This window comes from Corvus hawaiiensis, chromosome 18 (genome assembly GCF_020740725.1).
Source record: "Corvus hawaiiensis isolate bCorHaw1 chromosome 18, bCorHaw1.pri.cur, whole genome shotgun sequence".
Taxonomy (NCBI): Eukaryota; Metazoa; Chordata; class Aves; order Passeriformes; family Corvidae; genus Corvus; species Corvus hawaiiensis.
In genome coordinates this window covers 15,026,926-15,046,073 of record NC_063230.1, presented here as the reverse complement: position 1 = coordinate 15,046,073, position 19,148 = coordinate 15,026,926, and the positions used below count along the sequence as shown (strand labels likewise).

At 41.9% G+C, this 19,148-nt stretch overlaps 1 protein-coding gene across 2 annotated transcripts in view; it reads right to left on the bottom strand.

Annotated features, from left to right (window-relative positions):
• ADGRD1 (adhesion G protein-coupled receptor D1) overlaps positions 1-19,148 on the bottom strand; it is a 136,381-nt gene that overhangs the window by 97,250 nt on the left and 19,983 nt on the right. For both annotated transcript variants that reach the window (XM_048322714.1, XM_048322715.1), the window contains 4 exons: positions 18,917-19,034; positions 17,905-18,015; positions 16,117-16,192; positions 12,646-12,787 (listed from right to left, as the gene is read on the bottom strand). In XM_048322714.1, coding sequence (XP_048178671.1) covers positions 12,646-12,787; positions 16,117-16,192; positions 17,905-18,015; positions 18,917-19,034 — 447 coding nt within the window. The remainder of the gene's footprint in view (positions 1-12,645; positions 12,788-16,116; positions 16,193-17,904; positions 18,016-18,916; positions 19,035-19,148) is intronic.

Here is a 19,148-nt window from a genome sequence, read left to right as displayed (position 1 = left end):
CTGGAGCTGCAGTGAGTGAAACTCCACGTCCCTCTCATTGGACTGCTCCTCCTTCCTCCTGACCCTTGAAAGGTCCAGCACGAATTTTGCCTGCTCTTCACCTAGAGCAAAGGGCAGCAAATACACCTCCAATGTTTTGGCTTAATATTCTCCACTTCAGAAGCCAACCAACTCCTTGCCAGCATTGGTGCACGCTGCAAAGTTGGAGAGGAAAGCTGTGGCCTGAAAGTAAAATTCCTCGAAGAATCAGAAGAAAATACAAGGAGAAAGACACAGAAGCTTAGATATCAAGTAACAGGATTATGTTCTACAAGACTTGCACACCAGCAAATATCAGGATTAAATGTGTGCAGCAGGAAAGTGCAAGTGAAAAGCATCTCTTTGAGGAGTAGCGCTGGAACAGAGTCCTTGTGTTGATTAATTGCCTTGAAACATTTGATCACTGTATTTAATCCAGTAAATCTCCCAGTGCTTTGACATTTCTTTAGTGAAGACAGAGTCAGGCAATTATATATAAAACATCAAAAAATACTAGACACCTAGAAAAAAAAGGTCACAGCTTCCTTTTTGGAGTCTGCCTTCCAGGAACAGTCTTCTGTAACCACTTAAAATTTGCTGCTCTGCTAAATATTCTTGCCAGTACATTTGTTTTCTGCTGGCTACTTGATAGTTGCAGGAAGCAAACTCAAAATCTTTTTCTTTCTGAAGTGGAAGAATATTTATGGCTGGTTTTATTATTGTGAGGTTCTTTGGGTTTTTTTTTGTTTTGGTTTGTTTTTTTTTTTTTTTTTATAATATTTACTGAGTTCTAACTTTCCTCAAGAGAAAGCCAGAGAATGAGCACAAATACATAAATCTAGTTCTGGGATATACAAAATACTCAAATCAAGGGAAGTAAGAAACTAATCAACAGTCTGCAGACTATGAAGAATGAAAATATGCAATATAGAAATATACTACATTCTGAAGTTGTGCTTTTGTTCCCTTGGGTACAGAATTTACCACAATAAAGCACTAAGTCTCTGCAAAATCTTTATAAATTTTTTATGGGAAATTCTTCTATCATTCCTCGGGTTTTATGTTCACAGGATGTATTTGGGTTTGATGTTCGTGTGGTTAACTGTGAAATACGTGATTTAAAGTGACATCGTGTACTTCAAGGTGGTAAGATAAGTGCAAGGTTAATTGCTTCTTAAAATAAATGATCAGTTTTAATAACACATTTTTAAGGAGCTTGGTTCCTCCCCGCTGCCTTCAGAGGGTTTTCTGGGACTTGTATACTGAACTATTTGCACACGATTTCCCATTTCATCCCTCCCAACTGGCCCCTCCCATGCTGCTTTTGCATTCCCGTTTATTTTAGCCCTAAAGAGAAATGCACAAAAGAAATTAAGGCAGGAGATTCCCTGTTGGCAAGACATCACCAGCGGGGTTGAAGGGCAGGACTGTCCCTGCCAGACTCAGACCTGCTGCAGGGCTCCGAGCAGAAACCTGCTCCTGCCGCAGGGATTGAGGAGCCTCAGCCTGTCCAGGTGCGCTCCTTCAGCGCAGCCAGGCTGGGAACGCAGCCCTGACCAGGCCTAGAGCACCTCACTGAACCTCACTCAGCAAAGCTTTGACCCCGAAGATTCCAAGCTCCCCTGGGCTCGCCCGGGGCCGGGCTCTGCAGGGAAGGAGCTGCCGGCGCTCGGCGGCTTTGCCGGGCTCGGTCCCGCCGGGGACGCGGAGCCCCGCCCGGGAGCTGCTCCCGGAGGAGCCGGGGCTCGGCTGGGACCGGAACGGGGCTTGTGCTGCGTTTTCTTGTGCTCCATTAGATTATTCCCTGGATGGTTTTCTTCCTTCGCCCACGCCTCCTATACCCCACTAACGCTTCGTCGGACTCTTGGCGGACTTTCAATGTAAATATTTCTGCTCCTCAAAGGAATTTACATAAAGCCCAACTGCTGTGCCAAGGAGAAGAAACACGTGGAGCTGTCACAGCTCCTTGGTGACAGTTCGGGAGGACTCAACACTGCAGTCGCAGGACCAAGAAAGGGAACATTTCAGCCTCCTCCCTTAATGTGCTCTACATTCACCGAATAACTTCATTTTAACAGTTAAAGCTTCAAAGCTTTGATGTGCCACTCTGAAATAATGGCCTGAGGAGAATTTTCACTGCAGTGTTCACCAGGCTTGCAGCACTCACATTTTGGGAAGTTTTGGCCACTTTGGAAGTACAGTGGTTATTCAATAACCTGGGAATGTCCAGTTAGTCTAAACTGGCCCCATTTTATTCCCCCCTGTGAACTCTGCTGGCTGGCTCCATATGAGAACCTGGTCCCACTAAAGGCTGAGCCCATTTCTATAACGATGTTTTCTCCCAGTGTGAGTGAGAGCAAACAAAAGCATCTGACTAGAAAACAGATCATGTTGATACAAAGAGTTTCATGTACCAAAATAAATGGGAATTGGGACTTTAACACTGAAATAAATCTGGAGGAAAAGTTTTGTATGAATCACAAAACAACCATTACATAGAAGGTGAAACTGAGAAATCAGTGGTTAGAAGAAAAATTCAATACTGTTCTAGTTTTTAATTAGTTGGAGTGCAAATTAAGAGCATTACATTGCAAAGTTCACTTCCTTGATAAAGAAAAATCAATCCAGTTCTGAGGGTCTTTAAGTAATACTTCTATATAAGAACTATCATATGTCTGCCATATGCAAAAATCAAGAAAGCTTACTTTTAGGTTGAGGTGGAAAAAAAAACCCAAAGAAACCAACAAAAAAGCCTTCTCCCAAATCCAAAATTCCAAAACTTTTTGAGGGTAGAACTGTCATCCCTAATAACAGATGGGAATCAGTAAAATTTCATCAGCATAGCTGAATAATTACAAAGTCACTCAGGAAAACTGAATTCCCTGGTGTGTCTGGTGCTTTCTCCAAACTTACTCTTCTGCTGGCTATCCAAGCTGTATTTGATGTCAATTATCATAGCAGACAGGGACAAGGAATGAAGAATACAGACAGCAGTGGCTGCTGGAGTTCTTGCTATTGAAATTATTTAAAACATCCTTAGGCAAATAAAAAGGCTACTGTAAAAATTGCTGACAAAGAGCAGCATAACTCACACACAATTTAACATGAACTGATCCAAAGCGCCACAGGATAATTTTTCCCTTGCAGCTTTACTAATTAGATATCTCCTTGAGCAATCAGTTCATACATTCCCTGCCTGATGGCCACGCTAGGGAAGGGAAAAGTGGCTGCTGTGCGTGGGTGCTGTGTGAGGATGTGAGACCCTGGAGCTCTTTTACCAACCCCTAACACACATCACAGCAACCTCCCTGACGCAGAGAGACATTTGGTGCTTTACACAACCTCTCCCCTTCCTCCTGTGTACAGACTGAGGGTCCTGAGGAGCTCCCAGCCAAACCTCCAAACCTTTGGTGATATCACCAGTTACGACTCTGAACAGAGATTGAGCTGTGCTGCACAGGATTAATTTATTTCACAGCTCTTTGGTTGGCATGAATGCAAAATAATGGAGTCAAGGATTTACACTGGACTAAAAGCTCGTGACTGAACATTTTTCACCAGCATCCAGGCATTAATTCCACCCTAAATCCTTTCATGATCTGTCCCTGTACATTGCAACAGCCTAACCCCGTAAGTTCTCCCACAGTGCACCATATGTAAAATAAATGCAAGTAGTTTAATTTTAGGATGGATCATTTTATCTTCCTTCTACCAAACACTCAGGTTTAGTTAGTCCCAAATTATCTGGCACTGCACTCCAGCTCGTGCCTATTTTACAGCAACACAGTGTTTAACATTAGGCATACACATAAATAAATAAATAGCAGACTTTAAGATGACTAAATTAGGATAAATACAGATACGACAAGCAAAAAAACCCTATTTACCAGTTAACCACATTAGATTTGCTCTCACTAAACCTGAGAATTTATTTTAACCACTATTAAAAATGTGTATCTATTTCTGATTTCTCTGAAATCAGCCAGTAGATTTTTAGCTAATTTCTTTAATTGAATTAATTAATTTCATTAATTTTCTTATCTTCATAAGGATTTCCAAACTCATCTTTATATAAAGCATATTCTATACTCCCATAGGTATATGCATGAAACAAGTCCAGATTTAACCTTAGGAGAACAAATAAAAGCAAAACATTAAAATCCAGTGATCTGAGAAAAAATAATTCTCAAAGAAAAAATACTTAGAAAATTAAAAAGCTGGGAAAAGAAAGAAATTTAAAAGGGAAATGCAATATTTTCTTTTTTTGAAAGAACAGCTTAATGTTCTGAATTGGATCTTTAAACTTATCCAACTTTTTTTTAATGGCAAATTTATGGAATTTATTTCCATGTAATTTTATTCGTTCATGGGGTTTGTCTATTTATGATTTTCACATCTCCTACATCTCTCCTGGTTTAGCACTACCCAATGCCCAGCTCCAGCACAGCCCCTGGCACTGCCCTGGGATCCCACCCCTCCTGTGCCTGTCAAACTGAACGCGTGAGGGTCCCAGCCCTGCCCGCACCCAGAGAGCGCGTTCCCTTCCAGAGCATGTGTAAGTCGTTAAATGTGTAAGTCATTAAATGAAAGCTCGAGATGACTGAAATTTTCGGAGGGAGGTATGCGGAGCTGGCTCGGGACTCACGGAGGCAGCTCGCCTTGGCTGGCCCTGTCCCGATGGAATCCGGCCGCTGAGCCAGCTTGTGCTGCCTCTCAAACTGGGGAGGACTCTACTCTACTCTTTCTTTTAAAAAAACCCGGGAAAATCCCTCCTCAGCAGCTGCACATTTCCTGCTAGAACAACAGCTCCAAGTCTGTTTCTGGCTGTTAATGCCATTATCTACCAGAAGGAGTGGAGCTCAAGAGCCTGGGGGAACGGCTGGTGGGGAAGGGAACGAAAACCCCAAATTTACCATCTTCTCTTTACTGGCTTCCCTAAAGTATGACTCCTCTGCCATTTCTGAGCTAAAATTAACGCTCCTCGTAAGCCAAAGGTTTTATTTCTGTTGGACTGGCTGCCAGCAGTGTTCTGGAGGGAGCTGTTCCAGCAACACAGCCCGTACCGAGCGCGGTGCTGCCCCGTGACCGGCACTGCCGGAGCTGCCGGGCACCACCCGGGGCCTCTGGGTTTCCTTGGACCAAGGTGCCTTGAGCCCTGGGAAAGGCAAAAGACACCCACCCACCACTGCTGAGCAGGTGCTTTGTCTGCCCATTGCTGGCTAAACGCAACAGCTTAGGAGCGCAATAAAAAGGGTCCAATTCATTAAAAAAAAAAAAAAAAAGTGTGATTGTTTCTGAGCTAATGCTGCTAATGCCACCAGCAGAGCAATAAGCTTTGCCTCTATTAGACTGTAAAACTGGTATTTCTCCCTCAAACTTCCCCCTTTTCTATTAGGGTTGTGAGTATTCCACTCTTAATGCGGATCATGTTCTAGTTTTCCCACTCAGTGGTCCAAGGCAATACTCACAACATTTTACTGCAGAAATTGTGAATATTTAATGTTGGGGGGAGAGGAAATCAATTTACATTAAGTGGACTTGCAGAGTTTTCAAATCCTCCTCTTCCTAACAATAAATTCATTCCTTTTGGAAACTGCCCACTTTTCCTTTATCAACAGAACAGCAAAGTTGAAGACAACTTTTCAACCCTCATTTTGATAAACTAAACATTCAGTATGGTTTCCACAAAACCATACTGAAATCCTTCACGTTCATCGTTCATGTCTAATGTGTCTGACATGCCAATAGGCAACTTTCAAACATTCCTGGTCCAGTCCCTCCTAACTGAAAGCCAACGGGGGAGTTCCATGCTCAAAAACTTTCACATTCTGTGACACAGAAATACAGACAAATTAATACATTTCCCGTTACTACCCCTATCCTGCTATTTCTCTTACAAAGGAATACTGAGGACTTGTTTCATGGCAAATGAGTGATAACGCAGGCAAAGTATTGTGTCTCCAAAGGTCTAAGCCTGTTTTGACATGGAAATTACACCTTCTGTGAATTACAGCCTATCACAAGGCAATCCTGGTTCTTAGGGTAGGCCATCTTCAATGTGCTTGAGGAAAATCTATATTTTCTGTTAGTTCTAGGCTGTTAGAATGGATTGCCATGAGAAAATAAGTTCTGTGATGTCTCTGTTAATAACATTAACAATAGAAAACTCTTGCTGTATTGTTAAGAGGTGCTGTATTTCATCATAATGACCACTGGGGTTTTAAAGTTGCCCAGAAGCAAGAAAATTAGCTGCAACTATGTTCATTTCTCATGTGAACTTAATGGATTTCCTGTATTCTTTACAGCAAGGATTTAACTTGTGTAACAAAGTGTCAAACTTTGCATTGATTTTTAAATCACGAGCTTTATTATTATTTTTTCTTTTTGCCTGATTGTGGTACATTCTGCAAGAATCACAGTTTTGATTCTATTTTAGTCAAGTTGTTTCTGTCAAAGTCCATCCAGTGAAAAATTATACCTTTGTTCTGCAGATGTGGGCAAGAGTCATTGTTTTTCCTCAATCAATATATAAATTGGCCAACACTTAACTTGCCATAAAAATTAATTGGCTCCACACTGATTTGTCTCTCTCATGGTAGCACTAGTGTTTGCGTACAAATGGGAATCGGTTCTTCCCTTATGTTATTTTCTTATCAGTAATGATGTTAAGCAAACCTCGGGATATTGCAGGCCCAGGAAAAAGAGAAAAGGAGGACGTTCGGGTGTGTTTTAAAGGCAAAAGTCCCATTGCCTCATCGAAAGGTCAGTGAGAAAGGGACAAATTAAAGAACAATGTCCCTGAACTGCAGGAGGACGCGGAGCACTTCCCTGTCAATGGGGCTGAGTTTAGAGAGGGGAAGCTCCGTCCGTGCCTGCACTTCACCACCTCCAGGGAATGCCGGGGCTGCTCTCACTGGAACGGGGCTGCTCCCGCAGCGCTCCTGGCCCCGGAGACTCGGGAAAGTCACGGAACAGAACCTGAGATGGGATCGAGAGCAGAAGCTGATAAAGCCTCGCTGCCGGAGCGCGGAGGAAGGGTCACAGAGGGGCTCTGATGGGGAGCAGAGTCAGCTCCTCAAAAACGAGCAGAGAAGCAGCTGTTTAATGATTCACTGCAAGAGCATGGCAGGAAGGATTAACACCTCAGGGTCAGGCAGAAAACGCCCCAAGCACCGTGTTTGCTAAAATGAACCGCGTGGAGCAAAGGACTGAGATGGAACAATGCTGAATTCATCCTGACTTGGTAGTATCTTAGTTAAACATGCCTTTTTGCCCAGAATCAAACAATTCTTTAAATTGGCACTGCCCCAAACTATATCTGAGGGAAAACCAGCTGCATTAAGAATTCCCAATTTGCATCTAATCTTCGTGTAAGGACTCTCACAGAGGGTGCAACAGCCAGGAGCTTATAACTCTCCAAAACTGCAGCTGCACATGGTCCCCTTCTGCAAAGAGGAAACAGAAAATAAAGCCCTGGAGAAAACTCGAAGTGGTTGCAACTGGTGTACAAAAAGTTTTCTTCTAGATGTAAGGCGATTTTCTCTGTAGTGCCAGCCAAGAGTGAGGGATCCACGGAGCACTGAGCTCTGCTGCACCGCCCAGGGTGTGGCTGCTGCCCTCTTGTCTCATCACCTTATTCTTTGTGGCAGTTCTGTGCCCTCTCTGTTCCAAAAATGCCTGGATTTATACCCCACTGCTGCTTCTAGGAGCTGAAAGACAGCTGCCTGAAACACAAGAGTGTATAGCTACTTTATCCCCAAGATGTAACTTCAGAATAATCAAAAATCAAGGTTGATGCTACATAGTCTACACTATTCAGCCATATGGGTTTGACAAAATACTGGAGCAGTTTGACACAATGCCTCTTCTGAGTTTTTCCAGAGCACATTGTGATGCATTTCAGCCTTGACATTCATCTCTTCTAAATTTCTACCCTGTGCTGTAATTTCTTGGATCACAGAAGTGAAATGTTAGTTCTTCTCTAGTTGCTCCTGCTATGAAAAACATCTTGCTAGAAACAGATTTTTTTTCAGATAATCATTTTACAAAATGTACTCACTACAAAACATCTGGACAGGTCAGGACTAAGCTGTTTCCAGCTACAAACCATCAGTCTTCACATCCTCCCACACACCCTGAAGGTGTTGGTGGATCTCTGTTATCTGTTTTGCTGGAGACAGTGGTTCATCCAAGTTGGTGAAGGGCAGAGCATCACCACTTTTTAAATCTGTCAAAAGAAAAGTCTGTCTGTCCCTGAAATCCTCCTGAATAACAACCGGCTATTGCAACTGTGTATTAACTTTTGTCTCAGATAAAAGAAAGTGTTGTCAGAATAGTGGTGATTAAAACACTGCAAGTAATAAAACACATCTCTATCCTATCCACAGTGAGTCTCCTCTTTGTAAGGAGAATTTAAACGAGTAATATTTTAATCCTGTGAAAAAAATTGGGATGACTTATTCATCCTGAATGACGAGAAATTTCATTTTTAGTCAGAAAGCCATTTTCCACTTGTGGAAGCTTGACCAGAAAATGTTGTGCCTGCTTTGTGGGTAGAAGGAAGGTCAGCCAGCAGTGCTGGTCCTGTGGGAATCAATCCAGCGTGAGCCTGGACATCAGTGCTGTCATTGCTGATGCCTTTGTCCTACTCCTCTCTGACAGAGGAGAGTCCAGTCTGGTCTCCCTGGTCCTTGCACTCTGAATTAACAGTTTGTTTATTAACTCTGGGGTGACTTTTCAGCTCCACGGCCCCAGTTTAGCCTCCAGGTTCCCCAGGCTGGGCACCACCTCTGCCCCACGGTGCTCTCTACAAAAGGAAGCACTGACACATCATTTACAGGTATTCCCTGCATTCTTCCCTCATTGATTAGACATAAGTCCCAGTTTGGAACACCTCGTGTTTCAAAACGTAAGAGAAATCTACTCACCTCAGCAGCTCCTCAGAGCTATGTGAGAAATGCAGACAACTTCAGAGAAACCCCTGCCTAAGAGGAGATTTAACTCACCAAGGTGTGGAATGATAAATGCTCTGTGAAGTTTTGTTTCAAGAGGAGATATTCAGTTCACAGACATTCTCTTTGTAACTATTTCCTAAAATAGACATGGTTTATTTCAACTTCCTTTTGTTTTCTGTTGCTCAGTGATTGGCATTTTTCCTACTCGCATTAGAAGAAGAGGAATTAAGAAGTCAGATTCAAACTTTAATAAAGAAAAACTCTTTGTTTGGACTTGGTATTTTTTACTTTTTCTTATTACACTTTCCTCTGTTAAACTGAGAACATTATGTGGAACAAACAAACAGCAATAAGAATGGGATGGTATCCACTTCAAATGCTTCTCCCATTACTGCAGTATTTTAATGGATGAAGCAGGTTTCTAAGCCAGATTTTATGCTCTAAGTTTAAACATATTATTCAATCATAAACTTAGATAAATAACTTGGCTGTTACTCTTTCAAGCACATACTTTAACACAGTGATCTTGCAGCCAGAATTTCTTCTACATATTAAATCCTGCTTTTATTTCCTGAGGAGCCTTTCTCAACCAAACAAAACCACTTCAGAGGGAAATAATATGTGCCATGACAGAAAGGATCTGTGCTGCTGTCCTCTGAAAGCTTCCAGGGACACGGACACATTTCCCAACCTGCTGAAGTAAATTCACTTGAATTTACTTCTGTAAATTTGCTTAAGTCATTTCCTTAAGTAAATTCACAGTTGTATAAATTTATATTGTTTGAAATTATTCCATGGAATTCATTGGAGGCACAGCAGGGTGAGAGAGAACAGGTTTGGCCCAGCGCTGCCATGCTCACCCACAGCTGGAATAATCTATTCATCCCTTCCTTAATACTAAACCATCAATTAAAAGCCAAATGAGAAATTATATTCTCAAAGCTGCAGATGTCAGAGGCAAGCAGTCTTCCCATCAAATTCTGAGTGCATCCCCCTCCGGCAGAGCTGCACACATCCCACGCAAGCCCTTACCACCCATCTTCCCCACTGGCAAATGTTCCGTGCATTTCTATCCACAGCACAACTTTGCTCCTAAAGATTACTCACAGGGCTTGGAATCTGGATATAAGATACACAAAGACTTTTGGGTTGGTTCTGTTGCTCACTGATTAATACCTTTCTTCAGCAAATTCACACTAATAGCAAGTATAAAAAATAAAAAACATGCAAGAAAGGCAGAACAGGTAACTAGATGTATTCCCATTGCCCAGACCTCAAACTACAGCTTTATTAATTCTCTTTACAAACTTTTATCCCTAGTTCTGCTTTCAAACAGTTATTCCAATGACAAATTATACTTTTTCACTGGGAAAACAATATAAATTAAATATGGCAAACAACAAGTTTAATAAAATATTTTATGATGTCAAAACAGATTTTCTGATTGAACAAACTTGCTGATTTCAGAATGTTTTGCTGTTTGAAGGTTTTTAGCATTTGGATTTTCCACATCTGATTTGGAATTTCAAAAGGAATTTTATAAGTCAAGCTAGGAGATAAGCAAAGTGTTTCATTATCAGATAACACTGAAATCAGGTTCTGAAACCAGCACAGAAAATATAGTTTTGATTTGAAAAATACTGAAGAAATGGTTATTTAGTCCAAGGTGGGAGCAGCTTCTAATTCAAACATACAAATTGTCCAGAGGGAAAATAAACAATGAGATAATGAATTTTCTAATCATTCTGGTGAAGAACTTCATTGCACCCCTTAAACTTGAGCCAAACAAACAAGTTTGTCCCAGATAACAAGACGTAAGAGCCAGCAGGAGATGATTGCTGGAGACACTAAATGAGCAGGGGAAGAGTTCTCTGTCAGTCAAGGGGTGCCACAGCTGTGCTTTGCCCATCTCCTTTCAGGGCTCTGTGCCTGAGAGCAAAATCCACCACGTTTATTATCCCAGCACAGTTTGCTGGACAGAATTCAAGATCATGCTCTCTGCACATTTAGAAACACTTCCCCACGTTAAAACTCAGAACGTTAAAAACAAACATATTTACATGTATTTGTGGACTGATTTCGAACAGCACTGAGCTACTTTTTCAATGCTGTTCTCAGAATGGGATGTTTGCCCATTTCCTGCAAAAATTTTAAAAAATAAACTTAGAAAAATAAACCTAAACACATACACACAACAAAACCTGCATCACAAACCAAACCCGAGTCCCACCTGAGCAGGTGTCAGCCTGATTAGTATGACCTGAACATTCCACACAGTGGAAGCAGCTGCAGGAATACCACGGTAGATAAGAGCTGGCTGCCTGTGATTGCATTGGTAATTAGCCAGAAGAGCTCGGTCAGAGAAACCAGCCACTCTTCTAACACGAAACACAAAGCACAGGCTGGTCTAGGTGGAGCCTGAAGCTCCCAATCCACCTGTATCTGCTACACAGGATACAATTAGACATGTTCACATCACATTCTCAGGGATTCTGCTGGCTAAAACAAAGAAAGATGCCTGATAAATGTTAGATTTTATCTGTATCCCAGATGTGATCCCAGTCATCTTCACAGTGAAAAGGAAAAAACCACAGGTTTTTTACAGCCTCCCAGTAAATCATCATAACTACAGCATGAGGAGGAACCTGGGTAAATAAAGCAAAGTGCATTTTGCAAATGATCTACACTAAATCCACTCTTCACAAGTGCCCACCTCTAAGAGGCCTCTCGGGGTATTTAGGAGTCCCGAGTTTGAAAAACTGTCAGCAAAACAACACACTTCACTCCTGGGCCTTAGGGATTCTTCATGTTTTCTGTAGCTTACTCCATCTTTATCAAAAGCCCGGCAGAAAGAAAATAAACTGGCTTGAAAACAGCTTTAAAAGGAAAATATGATAAAATATTCAGAAGAACATCTAAGAGATGTATTCTAGGAAATGTTTAAGAATTTAAATCTCTCCTTGCCGTTCCCGTTCAATGCTGTAAGTGGGTCAGAGATGCTGCAGTGCCTCCTCCCAGCACCTCAGAGTCTGAGCTCTTCTCCATTCCACTGGCAAGACAAAGAGACTCCTCTTTCTCCAGGAGCAAACAAAATCAGCTATTTTCCCAGTTTCTTGACGGCATATGTTAATTTGGGGAAATTGAAACACGGTACCAAAATTCATCAGTTTTATTCAAACTTTTCTCTGAGTTTCCTCAGATTGTTGTATTTTTTGGCTCTTATTTCTCAGATTCAGAGTCCTCTGCTCTCTAGAAAGGGCAGTTCAGACCAGAACAGGGATTGGAGGCATCAAAACCCCTCAGTTATCTCAGTGTGGACTATGATCAAAAGCAAAAACCAAAAGAGAATTCTTGTTTTTGACCACTCCAGGGAGAAAACAGCATTTCATCCCAGCCTGCTGCAGACTGCACAGACACACCCATGGAACACAGAAACAAAAGGTCTCAAGCTGCACCTGTCACTTCACCTTCTTCTCCAACACGAGCACTTATCAGCCTCTTGCACTGATGAATATAGAAGTCATAATGGTGGGGAAAACATAATATTGTAGCCACAAATGGCATCTGAAGTGCTACTAAAAATGCCCACAAAAATCATGAGAGAAATACAAAGAAATCATCCCAGGCACCGAAGTTTTGCGCGGCCCAAACCAGCGGTTCTCATTTCGCTTACCAATTTGTGGGCGAGCTGGATGGTGATGAGAGGAGATCCTGACAGATTGTAGGACAGCTTGGGTAGAGGTTCCACTTTGACGGAGATAAGATAACTGCTTGCTGAGATCATATAACCTTTGTAGGCAGCAGCTTCAGCAATCCTTGGAAAGAAGTAAATATATTAAGGATGAAAAGTAACAACTGGTTTTTTTTAGTTCATACACAACACCCACACCAAAGGGACACAGGACCTCCTTTTTCCATTCAAGCCAATTAATTTGTCTAGGGCAGTGAGGTCTGGCCACAAAAGGTCCCACAGGACTAGAAGCCACATCTATAAAGCACAGGGACACCTGGAAACTTGATATCAAAGGTCCTCCTTCACTCTGTTCCTCTTTGCAAAGGTTTACAAGCCTTGCTGAAAGTGTTTGAGGTAATTAGAGAGAATCCTACAAAGGCATCTAAAAATGCCCTGAGTAAAGTGAGGAGGAAACTTGCAGGGGGTTTCAGGCTGGCTGATGGTACAGATGTATCAGTGTGTAAGACACACAGACAAAACCCACATAAACATATACACAGGAATGTATTTAGAAGCAATTTATAGCTTTACCTTGAAAAATAGATTATGTGCAGTTAGATTTGTTGGAGGGAAAGACAGGTCTCAATACAAAGAGCTGAACTTGACTAAATATCTGATTAGTCCTGGAAATGCATTTATTCTAGGGGAGAGTAATTTTGTGGTACATAAGAACCCATATTTTAAGGTAAAACTTATGAGGTTGGCATTTTCACACATTTAAGAGTAACTGAGACCCATGTGACTTCAGGGTAAAATTTTTTACGCTATCAGTAACAAACTGTGCAGGATTAAAGGACTGCTGTCCTCTGCCTCTTGAGCATGAGGATGAATGGGTTTTACTATGAGAAATTTGAGCCTTGGTGAATTAACCACCAGCTTGGGTTTCCAAACATAGCCCAGCACTGGAAAGCTCCAGTTTGAAACCAAATGAAAAACCACCTTATTTACATCCACCACCTGCTTCAGTGGTTTCTTATTTTTATTCCCAAAAAAAAAAAAAAAGGAAAGAAAAAATCATGTCAGACATTCAAATAACTGCACTCGGCTCCTTGGCAGGGTCACATAGAACAGAACTCATTTAGCACAACCCCTTAGTTCTGACCTTAAAACACCCATCGGTATCAGAGATTGCTTCTGCTCCCAGTAAGCGGCATGTGAAAGGAACTTGTTCATCTGAAGGCAGAATTTGCTACTCTGATATGAAAAATCTAAGTTTGGAGAAGGAACTCGCAAAGTTAAAATCATCATCTGACATTTTGAGATTTCTCTTACACAGATTAAGAGCATGGACGTTTTTCCACACCCTTTATCTGCTTGTTTTAACTTTAGAGACCTTGGTGAATTTTGAAGTGTGAAAAATCCTCATCACAAGCAGAGAACGTGTCTCTGTGCATGCACAAGCCTTTCTTCACCTTGGCCTGCGTGTCAGGTCCACTTTTACACCAACTGTGTGTGAACGGCAGCAGAACTGGGCTCAAAACATTTCTGTGTTTCATTTTTTTTGGGTAAAGAATCTAAAGTTGCTCCCCTTAGAAACTGATATTTATGTAGTCTGAAAATAGAAGTCATCTGTATGTAGAGCACAAAAGCGCCAAGGGTTTTGGTTTTGGTTTTCCACCACAAAAAAACCCAAAAGGACAGGTTTCAAATTACAGGTGTTTAAGCAGCCCAGTGCTAGAAGGAACACAAAAGAAATTCTTTAAAACAAGCTACTCTGAGAAGAAGTTGTTATTCTACTGAAAAGTAAGCAAAAAAGTTAAAATAGTAGAGCACAAAAAAGAAAAGCAAGCAGAAGAGAAGTGCATACCTATTTTTAAAACATCTTTGAGTACCTGGGGTTTGATTCCACAGAGGAAAAATCGCTAAGGCAGCATTCCCTGTATTACTACTTTTTTAGATGCTGTTTTGGACAGACCTGAATCTACAGTTTTATAGACATGATTCTGTAGTGCATTACATACTGCAAACATTTCAAGCACTTTGAATTAATTATAGAAATCTAGGAAACATTTCTTCTCCCGTGTCCTTGTGTTTCTCTTTCACATTGTGACAGGGCAGACCCTTCCTTCCCAAAATGAGTGCTAAAAACACACACAGCTCAGGGGAACAGGAATGGATCTTCAGGTTCTCCTGTCCCACAGATTTCAGGGAAGGTACTCAAAGATGACACTTCTGTTTCATTTGCTGTGTCAGAGCCCCAGGATCTGTGACAATGCATTAAACACAGTGCTTTGACACGCAGCATCTTTAATCTGAGTGTATTTGCTGAACTTTGACCTAAGTCAGGATCATTTTAATTCTCTTTCCTCCATTGAAAAATTGAGATTATATCTTATTACCTTAATAAATTGCATTGATCCTCCTCTTTGAAAAACATAAGCTCTCATAAGTTACTGCCTCTATTTCTTCATGTCAGTACGAAATACTGCACACTGCTGCCACAGCTCCCTCTCAGTCCTCTGCTAAGTGTCCTTTCCTTGAGAGAGCAGGGCAAACAACAGCACAGCTTGCTATTGATTTAGAAATGTCATTTAGTAATCGCTGTGTGATTATCTCAGCGTGATCAATCTGCATTGTGATCCAATCTGGATCAGTCGAGAAGGGGTTCTTCAGCCTGAAGTTCACAGAGGAGTTTCCATGACCTCCCAAGGAACTGTAGGCAAGGAGAGGGAGGCACCCCCTGACACTCATGGGAGCTGAGATGCTGCACCTTTCCCGCTGGCAGAATCAACCCAGCAAAAAGCCCAAGTGGCAAAGACTGGAAGTGTAAACTGATCCACACACCCCAGTGAAAATCGAATGAAAACACAGCCATACACTTGCTTAAAAGGAAAGTGTAGTGATTTGCATGAATGGCCTTGCAAAAATCCCCTGGGGAGCTGTACTGCAGAGGGTTATACAGCTCCGCATTTACTTTATCTTACCTGCTAATGATTTCACCGAGGTAGTACATAAAACAAAAGGTCTTTAAAGAATTGTCTGGTCTCCTGTTATAAAATCATCTTATGGGTTTCCAGGATTAGGATTCAGATTTTGTCTAGAGAGAGATGTTATGTTTTCTTACTTGTTTCATTTAAGTGCAAGCTTTATCTGTGCCAGGAGAAAAGATGCAATCTCCTTTTATGAGACAGATTAAAACTATGACATTCTAGTACCAGATCTGATGAATGGAAGGAGAAGACAAAGAAAGACAAACATGTCGCTATGGGAATCTATTTTATCACAACCTGAAATAAAACACGTAATGTAAACTTTAATCTCTCTCTAGTTAATGACTACACGCCCTCAACACTGCAGAACCAGGATTATGGCTCGTAATTTGTTTACAGCTGATAGTGATATACCTTTAAACAGTCCTGTCACTAAGGTAATGAGCAAGCTGTTACCTCCTGAGAGCTCTGAGATACTTACTTGGTGTCCATAGGGTCGATGTTATGAAAGAAATAATGCATGTTATGGTAAAGCAGGCTGACGATGGTAATCCAGGCTGTGGAGAGGGAACAGGGGTCATTCCTCAGAGCAACGGTTCTAAGCAAGAGAACTTCTCTCCTAGCCTGAAGCTCCGACTTAAGAGCCCTGAGTTACACAGACCTTCACATCTTTGCTTTAGCAGAGTTCTGATTGTTCTTTCAAGTGAAAAAAGTGTGACCATATTGTACAGCACAGACACCAAAAGTAAAATAGAAGGATCCCTGGTCTGCACACCTGTACCTCCAAAATCAGCTGGTAAAGCCATCAGTTATAACACCCCCCCCCCTTCCCAGCACCAGAAAGGGTGGCAGGACACAGCAGTGACTCCCTGGGAGCTACAAGGGTCTAAAGGCCACCCCCCACCACCTCCACTAGCTGGCAGCTTGTGAAACTCCAGCCAGGCAATCAGCCCAAACATTCTGTTTGCTGCCCACATTCCGAGTAATTCTGGGCTCTCCAGCATCTGAGTGAAGACACAGATATGTATTTTCTAAGAGCAAGTCACACAGATGTCTTTTACTACCCCTTTTGCTGGGTTCCAAGTATTTGTAGTGTCAGCTGTTTAAGGTGAAATAACAGATTTTTTAGGTTAGCTCATCTGGACAGTGTGGAAGTGTGGCCTGAAGGCTGAAATTGCTCAGAAGTGAGCTTTAGCTGGAAAAGAGTAAAACATTTAATGCACTGGATCATTCAGGATACAAAGCATGACAATGTTCTGAAGGAAAAAAAAGAAAATCTGCACGGTGAGAAACCATATAAGTGGGAAAGGAAAAAAGTCCTCTCACATGCTATTTTTGGCATTACAAGTTGGTTTGCAATTATAGTTATTCAAACCTGGGAGGACTTGCAGTCTCCAGTCAGAGCCCCTGCCAGTGCAAAGAAACAAAGCTGTCACCACAGATCAGGCAGACAGTTCAGTAAATATCAGAGAATTTCTCACTACGGGTTATTTTCAGCTAACTTTGCACTTTATGAAAGAGGGACCGACCATCCCTCAGCAGAGGTGACTGCAGAAAGGCCTCTGGGTGAGCAAATTCTGTGGGTTGGAATTTAGGGCACGTAAGTCAGATTTTCAAAGATTTGAGGATGAAGGTTGATGCTTTTGTAAATGGGTTCCTTCAGTCTCTGAGTAAAGCACAGATAATTAACTTCAAACATTGTTATTTTAGAGTCTTGACTAAAGCTGCAGGTTTTAGCCATACTTCTTTTTGAGATTTAAAAATTTTAGCATAGTTGTGGATTTCTGAGTTCTGCCTTTTTGCCATGAGTGCATTCTACATCTTCATTCTGTTCCTGTAGCTGCTATTGCTTAAACCTGTCATTTTATAGTTTAATTTTATACAGAAGACCAATTTTGAATGAAGGGATAGGTAATACCTCATCTGACATCACAGAATTTCTTAAAAATAACCAGTTCAGATAATTTAAAAAAAAAAATTACAAAACGATGGCTTCTCTGATGTAAAAATGTGTCAAAATTAAATGGCTTCAGTCTCTGTTGCCCAGCTCTATTATTCAATATTAATTCATCTAATTTGCAAGCTCTACCACATTAATTGCTCGTTAGTATGACAGGACCACTGCTGCTACCTTAGACTCTGTACAGCCCACAGGGATCAAATCAGTTACTCGGAAAAATAAAGTGAACCAAAACCTGTTCTAAAGCAAAATCATTTTAGGATTCCCTGAGCACACGAGTCCACTTCTTTCTTTAATTTTTTTCCTTACCTTTTCCAGCAAAAGCTTCACTGGGAATGGAAATATAACTCTGTCCTCGAGATGGAAATCGATAGTGGGAAATGTTCAGGGTCTGAGGATGCATTTTGACCACAGCGTAATCTGTGTGATAACCCAAACAAAAATATCATCAAATCAATAGCCTCTACAGTCTACATGACTGTTTAACCAGACTGCCCTAATAGCTATTGCAACTCTTGGATTTAAAACCTAGATGTTTGCAGAAAATATGGTAAATTCCCCAAGTCCAGAATTGCCTCTTATACCTCAGTCCTTTATGGCAGAGGAGGTGGCATGAGCACAGTTAATGTGCCATGGATCACTTCACCCAGGCTCAGAGACTGAGCTTGCCAGGGCAAGCAAAACAGATTAACAGCACCCTTGCACTGACATTTGCAGGCATTATTGCAGTCCTGCATTTGAGAATCCCGGTGTCCAAGAGAATACTCGCAGTGATGAATGGTCCTGGTGACTGCTCACGTTATTCAGCCCTCACAAGGGGTCTCCACAAGGCACAGCAGGCAGCCAGAACAGATGAAATACCTTTGATGCCTGTAGCATCCAAAGATGCAGATGAAATTAGGGTGCTAGGATGCTAAGCAGCAGTGAAATAAAATTCTCTGAAAAGGTCAAAACTATTCCTATTATTTTCAGGTTCCTGCAAACTCCTTGCAAAGACTAAGGCTTTGTAGCACCCAAACTTCCACATGCTATACATAAGCTCAGGCCCTTTATTAGCATAGCATTACTCGATTCTTCACACATAATTCTTATTTTGAATTCCTCCCCAAATGACCTCTGGGCAGCTCAAGCACAGTCAGAGCCGATTATCTCCAGCCTGACTGCACGGTCATCTCCCTGCAAACAAAACTCAGCTTTGCATTCAAAAGAGGAAAATGGTGTGTTTTCATTTCCTCCTCGGTGTTGGCAAAGGAGAAGCTGCAAGCACAGAGCATTCAGGACACCCAGGCAGTGCAGAGGGAACAGCTCTGCCAAGCCCCACCTGCCACAGATGAGGAGCCCTCGACAGTCAGAGGCAGCGAGTTTTCATCCAGGTTGTGGGACATGTGAGCCATCACCGTGTCGATGGTGTGGATCAAGCTGCTGAACACCAGAGGGGCCTGGGGAGGGAGAGACACCAGGGTTTGAACCAAGGAGCTGCTCTGCTCAACACCAAGTGCGAGGTGCCACAGTAAATCCCTGCTCGAAGTCAGGCGGGGCCTTTCCGCACCCAG